Source organism: Notolabrus celidotus, chromosome 12 (genome assembly GCF_009762535.1).
Source record: "Notolabrus celidotus isolate fNotCel1 chromosome 12, fNotCel1.pri, whole genome shotgun sequence".
NCBI lineage: Eukaryota > Metazoa > Chordata > Actinopteri > Labriformes > Labridae > Notolabrus > Notolabrus celidotus.
The window spans coordinates 20787296-20806668 of NC_048283.1; the positions used below are offsets into that span (position 1 = coordinate 20787296).

The 19373-nt window shown below is 39.9% G+C and overlaps 1 protein-coding gene across 1 annotated transcript; it reads left to right on the top strand.

Moving 5' to 3' along the window:
* The first annotated feature begins 7662 nt into the window (after positions 1-7662).
* On the top strand, positions 7663-19080 carry LOC117822759 (protein 4.1-like). The gene is made up of 3 exons (XM_034697662.1): positions 7663-7842; positions 15898-16358; positions 19054-19080. Coding segments are annotated over exons 1-3 (489 nt in total). The 5' UTR covers positions 7663-7841.
* The last annotated feature ends 293 nt before the right edge of the window (positions 19081-19373 follow it).

Genomic DNA, 19373 nt, shown 5'->3' on the forward strand with positions numbered 1-19373 from the left:
CACATTCAAACAAAGCTGTTGACTTCACGTAAGCTTTGGTGGTGGGAGTGCAAACAAAATACAAGCTTCACCTCTGGTCTGAAACTATGAACTGTAGCTCAAGGCTTCTGCTGCTTAAGTCTGGTGTATCTTCTTTCCCAGACTTGAACAAGTATACATTACACTGCCTAAATAACATTTTATGGGCCAGATATATTTTGCCAATCGACAGTGACAACACTGGCTGCTTGGTTCTAGGTTATGCTGACACAGATGTTCTAGCTATAGCAGCTGCTACACTGAGGTGAGCTGTGCCTTCTGGGAGTTCACTGTGTTTTTAAAGGAGAAAGGTCATCAGAAACGTGCTGGGTTCGTAGGTGGGCAGTAAACACTTCATGTCCTTTGAGGATGCATAGGCTAAGTGGAAGGTTATGGCAAAATCACAGACTTTTTTCATATGTCAAGCATCAAGCATCACACATTTTTAATTTAGATAACAGTGTCTTGGAATGGAACTTTTTTTATATTGATGGGTTATTCAACAAGAGTGCTCACTTATCTTTTGATTATTATATATTTTTTTAAAGCTAAATCTTCCTTGAGAAAAAAAAGCTTTACGTGATGCAAACGTTTTAAGAGACATCTGCCGGACAAAAAAATTATCTGATTTGGAAAGTAAAATATTTATTTACTTCTGTACTTACTTACTGACTTGGTTGCTTACTTGCTTGCTTACTTACTTACTTATTGACTTACTTACTGACTTGCTTACTTACTTACTTACTTACTTACTTACTTACTTACTTACTTACTGGCTTGCTTGCTTGCTGACTGACTGACTGACTGACTGACTGACTGACTGACTGACTGGCTGGCTGACTGGCTGGCTGGCTGGCTGGCTGGCTGGCTGGCTGACTGGCTGCCTGGCTGGCTGGCTGACTGACTGACTGGCTGGCTGGCTGGCTGGCTGGCTGGCTGGCTGGCTGGCTGACTGGCTGCCTGGCTGGCTGGCTGACTGACTGACTGGCTGGCTGGCTGGCTGGCTGGCTGGCTGGCTGACTGGCTGGCTGGCTGGCTGACTGACTGACTGACTGGCTGGCTGGCTGGCTGGCTGACTGCCTGACTGGCTGGCTGGCTGACTGACTGACTGACTGACTGACTTACTTATTAACTGACTTGCTTGCTTAGTTACTTGCCTACTTACTTATTTACTTACTGACTTGCTTGTTTACTGACTTGCTTGCTTGATTACTTGCTTGCTTATTTACTGACTTACTTACTTACTTACTTACTTACTTACTTACTTACCTACTTACTTACTTACTTACCTACTTACTTACTTACTTACCTACTTACTTACCTACTTACTTACTTACTTACTTACTTACTTACTTACTTACTTACTTACTTACTTGCTTACTTGCTTACTTACTTACTTGCTTACTTGATTACTTTACTGGAAGGGACATCAAATATAACAGCGTATTTATTTCTTGAGAAAGCAAATTATTTTTTCTCATAACACCTTGCAATCCAACCTAGTTTTCCCTTTATTTTTATTAAACAATGACTTGTTTGAACATTGATTATTGAGAGATAGCTCCTCTTTTGTCCTTTGGCCTTCAATGGTTTTACCTTCAAAACAGCGCCCTCGTGTGGAACCCCCAATAAGGTTTTAAAATTCAGGATATTTGGCTCCATGCTTTGGGGTAATATATGTAACTTAACTGATATCAGCCTGTGTGTGAGTGGTCAATGTTAGACTGGCACTGAGTTGGCAGAAGTAAGACACAAGTTTAATCATTGACCACACATTCCTCTGATATCTGGACCCTTTCACTAAAACTCCTAATGTTAAACACATAATGCAGCTGCACTCATTTAACATTGAGCTCATGTCTTTTAGGCTGAACATTATTGTCCAAACACGTCTAGCAATGTGTCCACATCATGGTCCACATCATGGTCCACATCATGGTCCACATCATGGTCCACATCATGGTCCACATCATGGTCCACATATCCTTGTATATTCACATTGCAATTTTATGACCTCATTCCTTTAACCCTCCTGTTATGTTGCAGGTCAAATTGACCCTTTTTAAAGTCTATTTTAGACAATATATGCCTTCCAAACCAGCTAAATGCAGCATAAAAATCAGGGCAGCATGTGACAGAAGAGGTGACATGTTAATTTATCAACTTCACTTCATAAAAAATAAAAATTCAAAGTGTGAAATGAAATAAACAAAAATAGATGCCATGTAAAACTATTCTATTTGTATTTAGGTCTCTCCAATGTACATTAAAAAAAGTTTTAACATTATTTTTTATGAAAATGAGTGAGTTATCCTCATTGAACCATGATCTGTGAGAGTTTAAGAACACCCATGGACCAAATCTTGATATAATGGTCGGTAATGGAGTTAAAAATTAGATTTAAAAAAAGTGTATTAGGATTTTTTGTGGTTCTGGCACTTTTGGATAATTGAATATGCCCCGGGTATAACTGACCCAAGGACATTAATGCTGTTCCAGAGAAACGAACATAACAGGAGGGTTAATAAATACTGTAGTACTGAGAAATGACACCAGACTTGACTCACCTGCACAGGTAACCACAGTGCAATGGCGTGCATTAAAGTAAATTATGTTTCTTTTCGGAGGCAAACAGGATATCATACATTTAATATGAATATGTCTTCTTGTTTGATTTTTAAAGTAACGCTTCCACCTCTGATCTCCACCCAACTCGACTTTTAGTGCTTCGTCATTGCTGCGACACCGCCTCTCTCTCTCTGAAACCTGATCGATAGTCTGGAACTTGTTCTGAAGGGAAACACCGGAATTATGGCACCTAGCTAAAGGTGGAGGAAACACACAGAGGAAACGTGTGTCTGCTCAGGTAAGACTCACCCACCCACACACACACACACGTTGTTATCATCGTGTTTGTATTGCACACCTTTAACATTTCCAGTTTGCTCTCAGCGACGGCGGCAGTTCGTTTAGAGTTCAGTGCTCCGTATTAGAGGGATTAAACGAGAAGAGGTCAGGGATGTTTATGCTCGTAGCCTACATTTAAATCTACAAACTCGACAACGAAATGTTAAATAGCGGTGGTTAACACCAAAATGTTAAGTGACATTGGCAACACAGTTTTTGCCAGTAGCATAAAGAATACTGGGCCTGAAATACTTGACAAGCAAAAGATATTTAGCACAAATATTCGACAAATAAAGAATAAAGTCAAAGTTTAACTGTAGACTGAAAGTAATATGAGCAAAACTGCATAGGTGCGTGTATAATGCAAATCATAGAAGAGGGAAACCTGTGATTATTGACTTGGATTATGTAACCTGGTCGTTGAATTTGTTAAGGATGCTAGCGCTGTGCTATATCATCATTATCACACGTCTATTAAATGTAGTGTTTAAGGTCTATTGTTTATTTTGCGCTCAGACTTCCTCTTAATAATTAAGCATTATTATATATAGCATTATCTACATATAAATGTACCTGAACATCTATTTTGTAATGTGTATAAATGATTGTTTATCAACTATTATCCTGTTTCTTATCATGTAAAAAATAAAAATATCCTCTGAACTGACACTCTTCTTCTTTCCCTCTCGCCGACCTGATCACACCATCTGGGATTGTCCATGCAAACTACATTCATCTTCTGCATGGATTGATGTGAGTAAAAAAAAAATTACAAGACAAAAAAAGTGCAATCCTTGTGGTAATTAATGGTTTAAACTGGAGCGTACTTGGTCTACTTTGAGGGTATAACACTGTTTTGCATACAGTATAAACAGAGCAAACATTATTTTTACATCATCAATATATAGTAGTTCCCCTTAATACACCAAATTCTGACATAAATGCATGTTGTGGTGCAGTGTAAGACAAAGCATGATTATAATTAAAGTAGCCTTCTCTCAGCTGCAGAGCATTTCATTTCATTTCTATTTATGCACTATGAAGTCAGAGCTCATCACTCTTTACAGACACTGTTAAATATTAATTTCTGTCTCTTCTTGACATGGCTTTCAGCCTGGGATCTCACTGCAGAATTCTTCTGAGACTTCTGCATGCATGACTTTGCTAACCCTCCTATTTTTTTTAGAAAAATTGAACCATGACTATCTCCCCTACATTTGAATATAATGTTGCGTTATGGTACAATTAAATTATTATATAATCGACTTAACTTAAGGCTTATCCTTTAAAAAAATCAGCTTCCCCTAGATCTTAACAAGAGACAAAGCAAGCTAAAATGACGGCACCAAGCAGTTGTTGGCCTGCTGGAGTCCACATCAGACTTGTTTTGGGAGGGGTAGTATGAGTGTGTCACCATCAGGGATCTCAACGCAAACACGTCTTTATCTCTCATGACCACATGCTCCTTGCAGGCATCACAACTCTGTGATAAGGTAGATAAGTGTTGGTGGGGATTCCCTCTCTTTTACAGCAAACTAATATTGAGCTTGTGACTCAAATTTAAATTGCTAGAACTACACCCAGTCGTATGTTTTGTTTTTTTCCAAATACACTGCATATAAAGAAGGAGTCATTATAAAGAAGATGTAAGAACTGAAAACCAATGCATTGTTTTCAAGTTTTTTTAGGGAACAACATGAGTGGCAGTTATTTCCGCAGTCCTGTAACACCACTTTTCAGTATATTTAACAGCATGCATGTGAAAAGCTGTTACATCAACATCCCTCCACCAGGTGGCAGTGTAAACTAAGAAAGCACAGCCTCTTACAGAAGCAGCAGATGATCAAACTCAGTGCAGCATGTACTTAGGTGGCCTAGAATGTCCACCACAATCTGTTCAGAGCACTGTGAGCTCCAGGGCTTATACAGGGTGTTTTAAAGAGATCTCATATGACATCCCAGTGCATGCATATTAATATGAGCATTGCATCTGCAAAATGACTCACTCATTTGCATAGTATCTGAATGCAAATGTTGATTGTAGTTTTTGTAGATGCAGAAAACCCATGTTTTTTTTCCCTGAAAGTTCTCAAGTATCGTTTCTTTTTTTTTTCTTAAAGCCTGAGTGTAATCTACCCCTTAATGCACACTTTATGTTATCAAAACTCTCTAAAGGTGAATTAAAATTTGTTCTTGAAAAACAACAAAGGCAGGCAACATGTCTGCTGGCAATAAAAGCAAGTCCATGGAACAACCCAGGTTCATAAATTCTTCAGAACATAATGGTGCAGTATGAATATTGATGCTCTGTTACCATCTATCCCGCCAGTGCTCTAGAGAGCCCAGCTTCTGAGCACAAATAAAACCCTGACAAACACGGCCTCCCTCACATGCACACTGCACGCAAAATTCATATTTAAAGCCTTTTTTTCCAAGCTGCACAAGTTGTTTTACATAAGATCCTGGCCGGGAAGGCGCCGTGTTGTGTGATGCGTACCCAGATGCAGCACTGAAAGTCAAAGAGAGATGAATTGGGTGGAAGTGGTATGGGACATTATGTAATCCCTGAGTGATGGAGCCAGAGAGGGATAAAGATGTTCCAAACAAACATAACCCCCCTGCACTCAGCTGGAGTAATGCACTGCAGCATCGTGTGTGCGTGCATGCCCGCGCTTTTGAACAAATGAAGAGGGGAGGGGGAAAAAAACAGAAAGTGTGCATCAGTGTTTTTGGGCGTGTCTGCTCTGTGAGTGGCCCATCTCTGACTCTGTGGTTCCAGTCTGTCACTATCTCAGGGGACTGTGGGTCTACGAGTGCTGCTGCTGCTGCTCTTCTCCTCCCCTCTCTATTTTGTCTCTCCTCCCTCTCCTGGGTCCAGCTCAACACCTGCTCCTTGGGCAGGGCAGTGTTCCTAAGCAACTGAAGGAAACACGAGTAGTTCATTAAGTCTTTGTTAGACTCCGTTATATCTCTGACATGCTGATTTTAGTCCAAACTGAAACACAAACAGAAATGATCTGTATCAGAAAGTACTGAAAATTCAGTTTGTTCATGGCTGGGAGTCTTCCTGTCTCTGTAAATGATTAACACTACTGATGTAGCGCTGCTTGGGTCTTCACAGATCAAAGTCTAAAGAAAAAAAACATGATTATCGACTGTTTCCCTGACTGCTAGAATCCTCTGTTTCTATTGCGTGCTGTCTCCTTGGGTTCTTAACTTCTCATTTGGACTTTCTGACACGCTTTAGCGATCCACCTTTGCATTACTAAGGCTACTTCTTCAGCGAAAAGCAAATAAATCAGTCATAAATGTCAAACATGCTACATGAAGTTGCTTCTGTGAGACAAAGGTGGTGGTTCCTCTACTCCCGTGTGGCTGAGAGAATAATGAACCCCTTTACGTCCCCCCTCTGCTGCCTATGAGCCGTATGGCCCTAATGGGGTCAGGCAGATGGGTGGGGACCACGCTGGAGTCCATAAAGACAGCTTGTGTGTATGTGTTGTGTATGTTATCAGAAGCGCATGCTTGTGCTGGTTTGTTTTAGGATTGATTTTAAGATTATTTTACTGACTTTTAAAGCACAACATGAACTTGCCCTCTCTATATATATCAGAGCTTTTATCACCCTACAATCCTGATCTGAGATCCTCTGGCAGTGCTCTGTTAGCTGTTCCAAGGACCCTACTGAAAACCAAAGGGGGACAGGGTCTTTTCAGTCAGGGCTCCTAAACTCTGGAACAGCCTGCCAGAGGAGATCAGACTTGCAGAATCAGTACCTTGTTTTATGTCATTACTCAACACACATTATTACAGGAAAGCTTTTATTGTGTGATTGTATTTAATTTTAAGGGTATGTTTTATAAGCTTTTAGTTTTTATTTCATTTTACTTTTTATCGCTCCATTTTGCTTTGCACTTCTTCTTGTTTTTATTGCCCACTGTGAAGCACTTTGTTACCTGTATTGAAAAGTGCTATATAAATAAATTATTATTATTATTATAATTATTATTTTATCATTTTTAAGATAAGGTGTTCGAGGGTGCGGATTTTACATGTTCCGTTTTCCCCTCAAATAGTCTTCAAACTGTGCCTCTTACAATATCTTTATTGGCTTTTCCATGTACACTGTTCATTACACAGACATAAATATTACATTATCATTTTGTACAGTACAAAAGTAATTTTTTCAAACAAACAAAACACCCCTTCCCACCCACATTCATCTCTCTCTCAAAGTACACAAGACAGAATCTCTATTACATTTAAAGGTACCTTGAATAAAGTAAAATATACATCCACATATACAAAATTAAGTTACACCAGTTCTCAGTGTCTTCAAACTGTGCCTCTTTTAATTTATCCCTAACTGGTTCCACTTTGAAGTCCTGACTCCTCTCACACTGTGCACTTGAATGCACCACGTTGGTGCCAGAATAGACTGGGCAACACAGAGAGGAGTGTAGCTGTCGTTGTGTGCCTCCCTCCTGTTTCTGGACATTGTACTGTGTTAATGATTGCACCCTTTGACCCGCGTGTCTGTTGGGGGATTTAGTAACGAGGCCATTGTGCCAAATAAAGACGAGAAGTGATTTAAAAATTTAAACACAATCTTTTTTTTTTTTTTTTTTTAGCAGAAATACACACAACAACTAAAAGAGAGACTTGTTATTTTATTACATGGAGGTTGTCTCACTGTCCACCTCGACATGCGGTTGTGAGGCGTGCTCGCGCTCCTCAGTTGGTCAACTCCAGTCCGAGCCTCGTTGTGAGACTCCACCCATTTACGAGCATCGGACACCTTCAGCAGCACAACAAAGCATGTGTCGCTCCGCAACATTGTTTCTCCTCTGAACGTGCGGAATATAGGATTTATCGGATTTTAAAGCAGGTTTCCTTCCCATTGATGAAAATCCTAGAGTAGGTAAGCCATATATAAGATTTGTGTTCCTCGCGTGCAGGGGATGAGTTACTGTTTATTTGTTTTGTTGTACATTCGGCGCCATTTTCATACACAGATTTGTTTAAATACCCTGGCACGCTGGACCGATATAGCCTGCAACTGTTTTAGGGTTTGGTGGGAAAAAGTTAGAAATTTCACACATTTTGGGTGATATTTACATTCGTATTTCAAATATAATGTGCTTAACCAAATAAGAAAATGATATATTATCGGTGTTTCCTCGTTAAAGTAGCTCCAGCAGTCTTACTCATCCCCATAAATCAAAAGTGGTTCGTGTGAACGGAGGCAGCGATGTGCTCTCTACATGTGTGCGTTTTTTTTGTCAAAATGAATGGGCATGGAAGTCATCCCTCTGCTATAAGAGGGCATAGATTTACAAATCACATTTAGCACAAGCGTCTTTATTTCCTTAATACGTTTTTTATTTAAGTAATTTAATGGTGAATAACATTCAAATAATTATGGCACAAGCTCGTTATGGCTTATCTTAGCATAGAGGGTTATAAATGATATTTACAATATGCAAAAAAACATAAATTGGTGACATTACAGGAATATTCTCTCCCCTTATTCACCCATATGTGACTCTGTTCCAGCTCCTCATGATGCACTCTTGTCTCATGTTCCGATGTTCTTGCTCTCATTGCTTCATGAGGTGCCTTCCTGCTATATATCCAAGAACATGTCTGCTCAGATGTGCAGATGTTGTTTTTCTAGTGCTGTCATAGACAGGGCATTGCTTTGGGTTTCATTTTCTGCTTGACATGACTTGCTTTTACCCCCAAGAGGAAAGCATGGGTTAAAAATATCCATCTCCACTGCTGGAGGGCAACATATGTGAATGTGTGACCATGTGCACACTCCTGAGAAAGGAAACTCATCCAATAAGCCTCATCTCCATTGATGATCGCTGTGTGGTGGATATATATATCTATATAGTCAGATAATCTTTTATAGAGCGCTGCAGATGTGACGTAGGGAGGACAAGGCAGAGACAGAGGCAGCGTTAAAGCAGCGGGACTGCCAAGTGCTTACATGAGCAGCAGAAGTAAACACAGAGGTTACAATATGGTGAGACCCGGGGTGCTCTCAGGGTCTCCTGTAGTACTGCTGAATCAGCAGTGTTGTAAATACAGAGCGGCTGAAGTGATGCTGAAGGATGTTTTTGGCTCTGCTGTGTGAGAGTGAGGTCAACAGGGTCCCAGAAGAGCTTGCTGGTGTTAATCCTCTTTTGGGAGTTATGATGCATTCGTGCAGTTAGACTACTACTCTGTTGTGTGAGCGCTGCTAAACAGGGATCTGACTCCACACACTGTAAACAGTGCTTTGCCCTTTTCCTTATGAATGAGGGAGTCTGTGGATTTGTCATACTAGAAAACAGATGAACAAATAAACTGTGACAGGCTCTTCAAACAAATAATACTCACATCACACTGTAGAATAATTTAATCTTGATAAAGTGAAATTAATTCACCTTCTTCTTGTGATAATTGATAGCTAATGACTCCAACCGCTCAGACACACATCTGGATTTTGTTTGTGTCCGATAATGAAGAACACGACTGTCTGTAGGTTAATAATCCTGGTGTACCATTCTTTCAGTGTCTGGGGTGATGCTGGAGAAGGCTTTGGAATAGCTTTTAGGGGAACCGCAGTAAATCAATGGAGCTACTTTATTCTTTTCCCATGTTGGTTCATGTTACAGCATCAGGTTCACACACCATCTGTGTGTATTGATTAGCTCAGGAGTGGGTTTTGGATAGGTTTACCCAGAGGACTGGGCTAAAATACAACTACTATACAGCCGCATATATATCACACAATACACATAATGCATTCCTGTTGTCGAAAAGATAATTACAGAGATTCAATGTTTATCATGTTCTGTGTTATCTTACGCCATTGGATCATTTTCTCTTAGGATGATTTAGAATTAGTCTGTTAGTTTACCACCCAATTCAGAGTCAAGTCATTTCAGTTTTTTTAAAATGAATGGTTTTGGACAGTGTGACTTACAGAGGTAGCACTTTCAAGATGTCACCTCACGTTCTAGGAAACTACAGGAAGCCTTTTTCAAATTCTTTGAGTAAATAATTGATGAACTCTGCAAATAATCAGCAGATCGCCTGATGCACACACTACAATGACTGTCGCTACTTGGAGCGTTCACACTTTCTGTGGACAAACATGATGTCCCCGGGCAAGCCTGTGTGCACCTACAGAACATACGAACAGTTCTGCACAGAGGCACATGTTAGCGTGTACGTTGGCATGTGTGTCTGTGTTTACTTAGAGAGGTTAATAGGAGCCGCCATGTGGCCAGAGGACTGATATCTTGGCCCTCGGTTCATTTCTGTTGACTTTCAGCCAGGTAGGCGGGGCTCCACATAAAACCATGAATCAGCACAGCTGATCGCCACTGTGCTTCTGCCAGCTTTCCTCTCCCTCCCACACACGCAGAGGCACGCACATCCGACTGATAGACAGAGGGAGAGAATCAGAGCCCAGAGAGACAGTGAGATAGATACTGTAGGCAGGTAGATAGATGGAGATAATCTCACTTGGTCACTTGGGGGCTGATTAACTCTAAACTCCTTCTAATTCCTTAAGCCTACTCTCAGTACCCAGGAAACATGCTTTCTTCTTGTCCTAGTATTCCTTCACTGTAACGTCGTTTTACATCTCATGTAACGTCCACTCGTGGTGAAGACGATGCAGCAAAATCACTAACAGCGAATAAAATCTCTCTCTTCTATCTTAAGCTGTCACTCTCGTAATGTGTGCATGCTGCTGTGCACACTATGTGCATGTGCGTGTTGTGTGCAGTGAACAGAAATAGATATGAGCTCGTCTGTAAAGTCTAACTAATGAGTCCCTGCATCCTGAGCACACATGGCTATTTATATACCTTACCTCCTCCTCCTTCTCTGCAAGCTCCTTCCCATCCAGTCTTCCTGTCTTGTTTCATCACACAAATATCCACCTGCTAGCACGCACCTCTGCATCACCGGAAATAATACAAAGGCTGCGATGTCTAGACGAAACCAGGGACTCAGATTTGCATGGAAGCAAAGTGAGTTTTTAGGTTAGTGGCCGTTTAGTCGTAGGGTTAGCATCAATACAAAGTTTACAGACACAGATAATGAAGGGAACGTCACCCGTTCTTAATTGAAACGCAAAATGCCTTCATGCTGGAACATTAAATCAAGTTTAAAGACTCATTGACTTTGAATCAGATCCTTATTCAACTCAAACCCTTGTGTTTGCACCTGATCCAGCCGCTCCTTGCCAGAGGGTGGCCTACTTCATCTATAATTTAGCTCATTAGAGACACTAATTATGTAGGATCGAGGGCAGGGTTCCTTTTTTTTCTTTTCTACAGCACAGCAATATTTCATCTAATTATCGCCACACCAGAAACAGAAGTTCGCCTCATGGTGTGAGAGATTGATGCTGTATTGAGAGACCCTGTGATGTGGCAGCCTCTCTCTCTCTCTCTCTCTCTCTCTCTCTCTCTCTCTCTCTCTCTCTCTCTCTCTCTCAATCAGTCATGATGCAGGTTGGTCCTGCTCAGCTGGCCGATAGCAGAGATGTTAGAGAGGCGACACAAAATGGAGGAGGCAGCAGACACAAGCTCAGCTGGTCCATTAGGAGCATGTCTGTTTCCTGACAATCACAATTGAGATGACAGAGCATTAAAAGACCCAGAGGAGCCCACGAGCGATGATGCATATGTGTGTATGTGTGTGTGTGTGTGTGCGTGGTGACCTAGGGAATATGCCTATGGGGGGTCTTGTGGGGGGAAGGGTAGGCAGGATTAGTCATAGTGTGCGGCACAGTTATTGGTCACTGGACACAAACAATGGGAGGGCTAAAGAGGATTTTGTCTGTGTGCGTACCCCTCCCTTCTCCCCCCTCCTCCCCCTCCTCCTCCTCCTCTCCTGCTGTCCCGCAGTGCCAGTAGGAAGTGTATGGTATATAGGGCCCGGCTGCACCCTTTGGGGCGCCCTGGTACATCTGGAAGATTGGCCTGGCTGCCTGTCTGCTTGTCTAGCATCTCCCCTCCCCCCACCCCTCTCAAGGCAGGGTGCGACTTAAACTGCATATGGAAGAGACAAACACACAGCCACGTTAGTCACAAATTAGATGGGGCCCGCTCCAGACCGGACGCAAATGAGACGAATCGCAATCAATTTCTTGTCTTCGATGAGGGGCCGGGGTAACCGATGAGTCTCGACCAGGGGGAGTGATTGTGTAATATGTGGGGTGTATTCCAGTCAGTTGTGTGATTTAATCAGCTGGATAGAAGTGTCTAAATATACCAGATCTGTGTCCTCCTGCTGCCACAACAGGGAATCAAAGCTGGGGTCATTAAACTCAAAAGCCTCTGTACTGTAAATGTGACTCACATCCGTGTATGATGTGCACTTCTGACTCTCTGATATAAGGAGATCCTGAACTGTATTCGCTGATACAGTTTAAATGTTATCGTATTGATTGAAATTAATTAATTCTACCATTCCCCGAACCCTTACTGTGACTATGCATTTAAGGAAGAAATAGACAGTGTTGAAGACGTCTTTAACTGTATATATAGTAATGATAAACTAGTGCTGGAGTTATCCCACAGAGACTGATGTCATGCAAAATTATGAAAGAAGCAGAAACTGTATACCTGCTTGTACTAACTTGAAAAAAAAGATCTTTTTAGTTTTTGTTTTAACGTTTTTATTAGACTCAGCCAACATATCAAATATCAAAAATGCAGAGACTCAGAGGGAAAAAAACAAAAACAAGATTTTTGAAAACAACTAGTCCACAGCCCGAAAGTAAAAATAAATAAATATATAAATAATAGATAACATAAAATTTAAAAAAAGTAAATACATATATACAAAATAATAACAATATTAAAATTAATAATAATGATTAAAAAAAAAGTTAAATTAATAAGTACAAATAGTTTTATGAATAGTTTTTTGTATGATAAAAAAATACTAATAGTAATTGTTAAAGAAAAATAAGTAAATAAAATCAAATAATAATAACGTATATCATAAATCAGCCCATCAGTGTTAGCCAAAAAGAAACAAAGCAACACACAACCAATAGTTTGTTTGTTTAACCCTCCTGTTATGTTAGTTTCTCTGGGACAGCAATAATGTTCCTGGGTCAATTTGACCCGGGGCATATTCAATTATCCAAAAGTGTCAGAACACCAAAAAATCCCAATACACATTTTTTAATTTTTAATTTTCAACTCCATTTAAATCAAGATTTAGTTCATTGGTGTTCTTTAATTCTCACAGATCATGGTTCAATGAGGATAACTCACTTGTTTTTCATTAAAATTAATGTTAAAACTTTTTTTAATGCACATTGAAAAGACCTAAATATAAATACAATAGTTTTACATGACATAGATTTTTGTTCATTTTATTTTAAATTTAGATTTTTTTTTTTATATGAAGTGATGTTGATAAATGAACACGACTCCTCCTCTGTCACATGCTGCCCAGATGTTTATGCTGCATTTAGCTGGTTTGGAAGGCATATATTGCCTAAAATAGACTTTTCAAAGGGTCAATTTGACCTGCAACATAACAGGAGGGTTAAATAAAGTTAGGACAAATTCTTGTAACTTATCTGGCCATGGAAATGTCTGAATAATTTGTAGGGGTCAAACATTTAGTTTTGAATAGTGTTTATAAAAATTGATCAAGAAACTGCATTGATATAATCAGACTCGGCCTATTATCAATTCAAACACACAACAAATGAGATTTCCTCGTCATTTGAGGAAAAACAAACTCCGTGTAGTCACACTGTACATCTGTCCTCCTCCTGTTTTGCAGCTCTGCCCACATTGTCCCAATCCACCAAGAAATATTCCCCATTAATTAATCATTTGGTCATATCATGGTATATATCTCATTACATCACCCCAGTCATAGTGCCTTAGCTGACCTGTGCAGGATGGGCGTGGGTGAGATGAAGAGCCAGGGCATGCTGCTTGCTGAAGACGATCCAGGGCAGGCTGTGCTAATATGCAGCTTCAGTACAGAATGCCTCCTTTGTCTCTGAGGGATTTAATGAGTCTGTGGTAGTCAGTGTTGTGAGCTCGCCCTCAGAGCTCCATGTAGACGCAGACACTCTTCAACAAGGAGGGCTATTGTGTGATGCGGTGATGTTTGTGTATGTGTGAGTTAAGTATGTGTGTTTATAATCTGTGGGTAGCAGTTGGCTTCATGTTTTATCATGGAATCCTGCTCATTTATGCCACTCAAGGTTGATGACCAACAATACTCTATAGTAACAATGTTTCATACTCATTGTAAAAAAACATCTTGTGGTGAATAGTTCTTGAGTAGAGAATCATCTGTAATATTTAGTGAAGTATGCAAACAGAAAACCCTTTTTTTTATAGAAGTGTTTATCTGTAACATCTTGAGCATTTTTGAGATAGATGATTAGAAAAATACAGAACATGCGTTTCTATAATTGGTGATCTACAAATATAAATGGTTTGTTTTTGTTTTGAGTTCCAACTAGGGATGCACGATATTGGATTTTTTGCCGATATCCGATATGCCGATATTTTACAACTCATTTATCCGATTACCGATACAGATACCGATATTTTTTTCCGCACACCTGATTGCAGAGATCATCAATTCTCTTCTGTATTGGAATTAGCGTACAGTATTATGGTGATACTCTTATCACATTTGTTATGTGATATGAATTTCTTGTGCAAAATAAGAAAAATACTTAATACTTAAAACTGCATATTTATTTATGAAAATTGCTTTCAAACAAAATTCATACAAAAAGATACATCCTACTTAAAACTTGGATGATGCTCTCCCTGAGACAATCATAACAATACCCACATCTAGGGCTGGGTGATTTGTTCTAGGAATAAAATCCCCCATTTTTTTTTACAAAAAACTCAATTTACGATTTTAATCGATTTAGTGTTTTTCCCCTGAAAATAGTAATAAAAGCAGTATAACTTTCAGCTAGATGTCTAGCTTGAAAAAAGCCACAGTACAACTTAAAGAGACTTAATTTTCCATGTCATGAAAATAATAATTTCTTTGACTGTGACATTAAGCACCATGAACCAAAACTACTTCAAAAAAGTAAAAAAAAAAAAAGTACCTCCTCTGGAAAAAAAACGCGTCTTTTCCAGAATAAACCTCCTTGAAAACAGAGGAGGTTACAGAGAAAATCTAGCTTTTCTTTTTTTTAATCGCCTGAAACAAAAAATGTGAATTAATTGATTAAATCGATTCATCGTACAGCCCTACCCACAACCAGGGCAAATTTGGCCAATTTCACATTTGACATAGTAAGTAAACCTAAACTCTGTTCACAGGGAGCATGAGAAAAGTGCAACTGTACACCAATTAAACCCAAATTAAATAAAATGTTTTACTCTTTGACAGTAAATGTGCCTAAATTAGTCAGCTACATGTACCTTACAGACTGCTGCTTAAATTCAAATTTAACTTAAAACATGAGACCAACATGTGTGCAGCAGAGCATTATTTTATCGGTTAATTATATTGACGGATATCGGCGTGTTGGACAATATCCGATAGTTCATTGTAAAGCCAATATCGGCCGATACCGATAATGTGCCGATAATATTGCACATCCCTAGTTCCAACTCATGGTTTAATTCAATATCAACTATTTTAAATTCCTTACTTTGGTCAAAAATGAGTGAAATTAATTAGAACTAATGCAAAGAAATCAGTAAGAAAATCAGTAATCCTTTCACCATAGGCGGTGAAATGATAACCTCTAGTATTCACTGCTTGTTGTGTCATTTAAGTGTAGTCCCTGTATTACATTTGCTCATCATTCACAGCAAAGTCAAGTGTACACACTCTACTGCTCCTAATCTTGTTTGTAGTGCTCAAGTATAGCTGTGCTGTGCACCGTCACACTGTACAGCTCCGTGACCTTTCTCCATCCCTGACTCTCGTCTGTTCTCCTTCCAGTGGCTACCATGACAACAGAGGCGAGTGCGGTGAGCGAGGCGGACACTGAGGGCAAGCAGAAGGCCAGCGGCGCTGAGCCAGAGCCTGAACCCGAGCCAGAGAACAAGCAGAAACCAGAGGCGGCGGCGTCCGAGCCGGAGGGGGAGTCTTCGAGCAAGAAGGCCCAGGAGCAGTCCTCTGAGCCTGGGCCTGCTGATGTAGCTACTTCCACTGAGGAGGAGCAGCTCAAGCCTCGTACCCGCACCTCCGCTGGCAAAGGACTGTCTCGCCTCTTCTCCTCTTTCCTCAAACGGCGCTCACAGTGCTCCGAGGGAGAGGGGTTTGAAGCAGAGAAAGTAAGGGAGGACAAGGCAGACAAGGAGGAGAAAGCTGAAAAGACCGAGGAGGAAAAGGAGGAAGAAGTGAAGAGTGAAGAGAAGGAAGCTAAAGCAGAAGAGGAGAAACCAGAGGAGAAAACAGAGGCAAAAGAAGTGAAAAAAGAAGAAAAAGTAGAACCAAAAGAGGAGAAAAAGAAAGAGGAGGAAAAAGTTGAGAAGAAGGGCAGTAAAAAGAAAAAGAAAGAAGCCAAGAAGAAATTAGAAAAAAAGGAGGAGGAAGTAAAACAGGAGGAGAAAAAGGAAGATGAAAAGGTGAATAAAGAGGAGCTAAAGGAGGATGAAAAAGCAGAACAGAAAGTAGAAAAGGAGGAGGAAAAAACAGAGACAAAAGAAGAAGAAAAGGAGGAGGCTGCTGAAGAAAAAGAAAAGGAAGAAGAAGCTGAAAAGAAAGAAAGTAAAGAGGAGGAACAGGTTGACAAAAAGGCTGCAAAGAGAAAAGAAAAGGATGATAAAGTAAAGAAGAGGGAAGAGGAAAAAGCAAAGAGGAAAGCAGAAGAGGAAGAAAGGCACAAGAAGAGAGAAGAAGAGAAATCAAAGAAGAAGGAGGAAGAAAGGCGAGACGAGGCTGAAAAGCAAAGAAGAAAGAAGAAGAAAAAGTGAAAGAGGCCGAGAAAGCAAGAAGAAAGAAGAAGAAAAGGCCAAAAAGAAGGAGGAGGAGAAAGCAAAGGAGGAGGAAAAGGCAAAAAAGAAAGAGGAGGATAAGGCAAAAGAGGAGTCAAAAAAGAAAGAAGAGGAAAAAGTGAAAGAAGAAGTAAAGAAGAAAGAGAAGGAGAAGGAAGAGGAGAAGACAGAAGAAAAGCAAAAGAAGGAGGAGGAAAAAGGGAAGAAAAAGGAGAAAGGGAAGAGTAAGGGAAAGAAGGAGGGGAAAGGTCAAAGTGAGGAGCAGGTTAAAGCACCGATTGCTGCTCCTGAGCCTGAGCTGAAAACTGAGCCAGAAGCTGAACAGGCTCCAGACCAGCGCTCCGTCAGCAGCGCAGAGACACAGGTGAGTGTTACACAGAAAGTTGTTACACTTAAAGCTGCAACCCTAATTAATACTCCCTAAAACATCCAGGCCTTTAAGATATTCAACCTTTCAGCCAGCTGCCAATTCACCTAGTTTAAGTCAGCATTAAGACTGTAAACCAGGAGAAACATTGAGCTTGACTTTGTCTTATACACCTACCAGCGTCCTTAAAGCCCTCTAATTGACACCTTATATCTTGTCTCTTTAATCTGGACAAAATCTCATTTGTAAAGACAACAAATAATAGTTTCTCAGGGGATTATTTGCCCGTCTATTTCTTGGTCTGGTGCAGGGTCCCTCAGACTCGGCTGGTTGCCAATGTGATAACAAGATTTCAGGAAATATCCGCTGCAGGCCAAGAAGTAGTCACGCACATTCAGTGTAACCTGCTGTAAAGGAAAACACAGCTCCCTAAGGAGAAGTCAGTGTAGTTTTTTCAACTGGTTTTTCAGAGTTCAGACAGATTTTTGAACATGCTCATTAGGCTTTAGTCATGCAGGTTGACAGCTTTGGGCACTTTTTTAGGCACAGACAGACTTAACCCTACTGTTATGTTCCGGGTCAGATTGACCCATTTCAAAGTTTAAAAAAAAAATGTTAAAAGTATTTTTTTTTGTATGAAACTTCTCCTTCTTGGCTTAATTAGCGTAACATTTAACATATTTGCAACTCAACTTGACCCGGCAGTCAAAGTGGAGACTAAAAAGAGTCAGAAGTTTCAAATACTCATTGTTTCTTTGCAACTGTGTGACATATTTCACCCCAATCACATACACACATAAAAAACGAGTGAGTTATCCTCATTGAACCATGATCTGTGAGTATTAAAGCACACCATTGCACTAAATATTGGTTTAAATGGTTAGTAATGGAGTTGATAATGAGATTAAAACAAAATTTATTGGGATTTCTTTTGGGTTCTGACACTTTTGGATGATTAAATATGCCCAGGAACATTATTGCTGTTCCTGAGAAACAAACAGTTCATGTTTGCTGCCTTTTTTAACCCTCCTGTTATGTTCGTTTCTCTGGAACAGCAATAATGTTCCTTGGTCAATTATACCTGGGGCATATTCAATTATCCAAAAGTGTCAGAACCCCAAAACAATCCCAAATACATTTTTTTGTTAAATCTAATTTTATCTCCATTACTAACCATTTAAATCAAGATTTAGTCCATCGGTGTTCTTTAATTCTCACAGATCATGGTTCAATGAGGATAACTCACTCATTTTCCTTTCAAATAATGTTAAAACTTTTTTAAATGTACATTGGAAAGCCCTGAGTATAAATAGAATAGTTTTACATGACATAGATTTTTGTTTATTGTATTTCACACTTTGAATTTTTATTCTTTATGAAGTGATGTTGATAAATTAACACAACACCTCTTCTGTCACATGCTGCCCAGATTTTTATGCTGCATTTATCTGGTTTGGAAGGCATTTATTGCCTAAAATAGGCTTTTAAAAGGGTCAATTTGACCTGCAACATAACAGGAGGGTTAAAGCTTTTATACTAAGCTGAGCTCACTTTCAGTTAACTATGAATTCAGACTTTTCATATATACAAGCACATTTCTGTAAATGTCAAACTTCCACTTCAATCATGAAAGATTGTAAGATTCAAGAAAAGGACACGATCCCAAACACTGCTGCACATAAAGGTCAGATACAGAGCTGTCCGGTGTACAAATTCAGGCTGCAGAAATGAGTGTAGTAAAGGAACACATGTTTTTTTCCCTTTGTAATGAATTTTTTATGATGTGGACAGTGTGGACAGCTTGCTCAGCGAAAGTAACCCTGCTGGTTTGAACTGAAAGCTCGGTCTGAAACAAAAGGCGCCCTGCTTTTCTGAGCTACTGCTAACATCAACACAAGTCTACATTTCTGCTTACTTGGATCTGCAGTTGAAAGTTCATTAAAATGCTTTCATCAGCTTCTTAAAAAGTGTATCGTGTTCTCCCTCATCCTTCATCTGTCTTTGACACACTTTGACAAATCTTGTGTTGTCTCTACCAGCCAGCTCAAGAGGAACACAAGGACGAAGCTGCGATAAAGAAGGAGCCTGAAGCGGTGGCAGAAGTGAAAGAG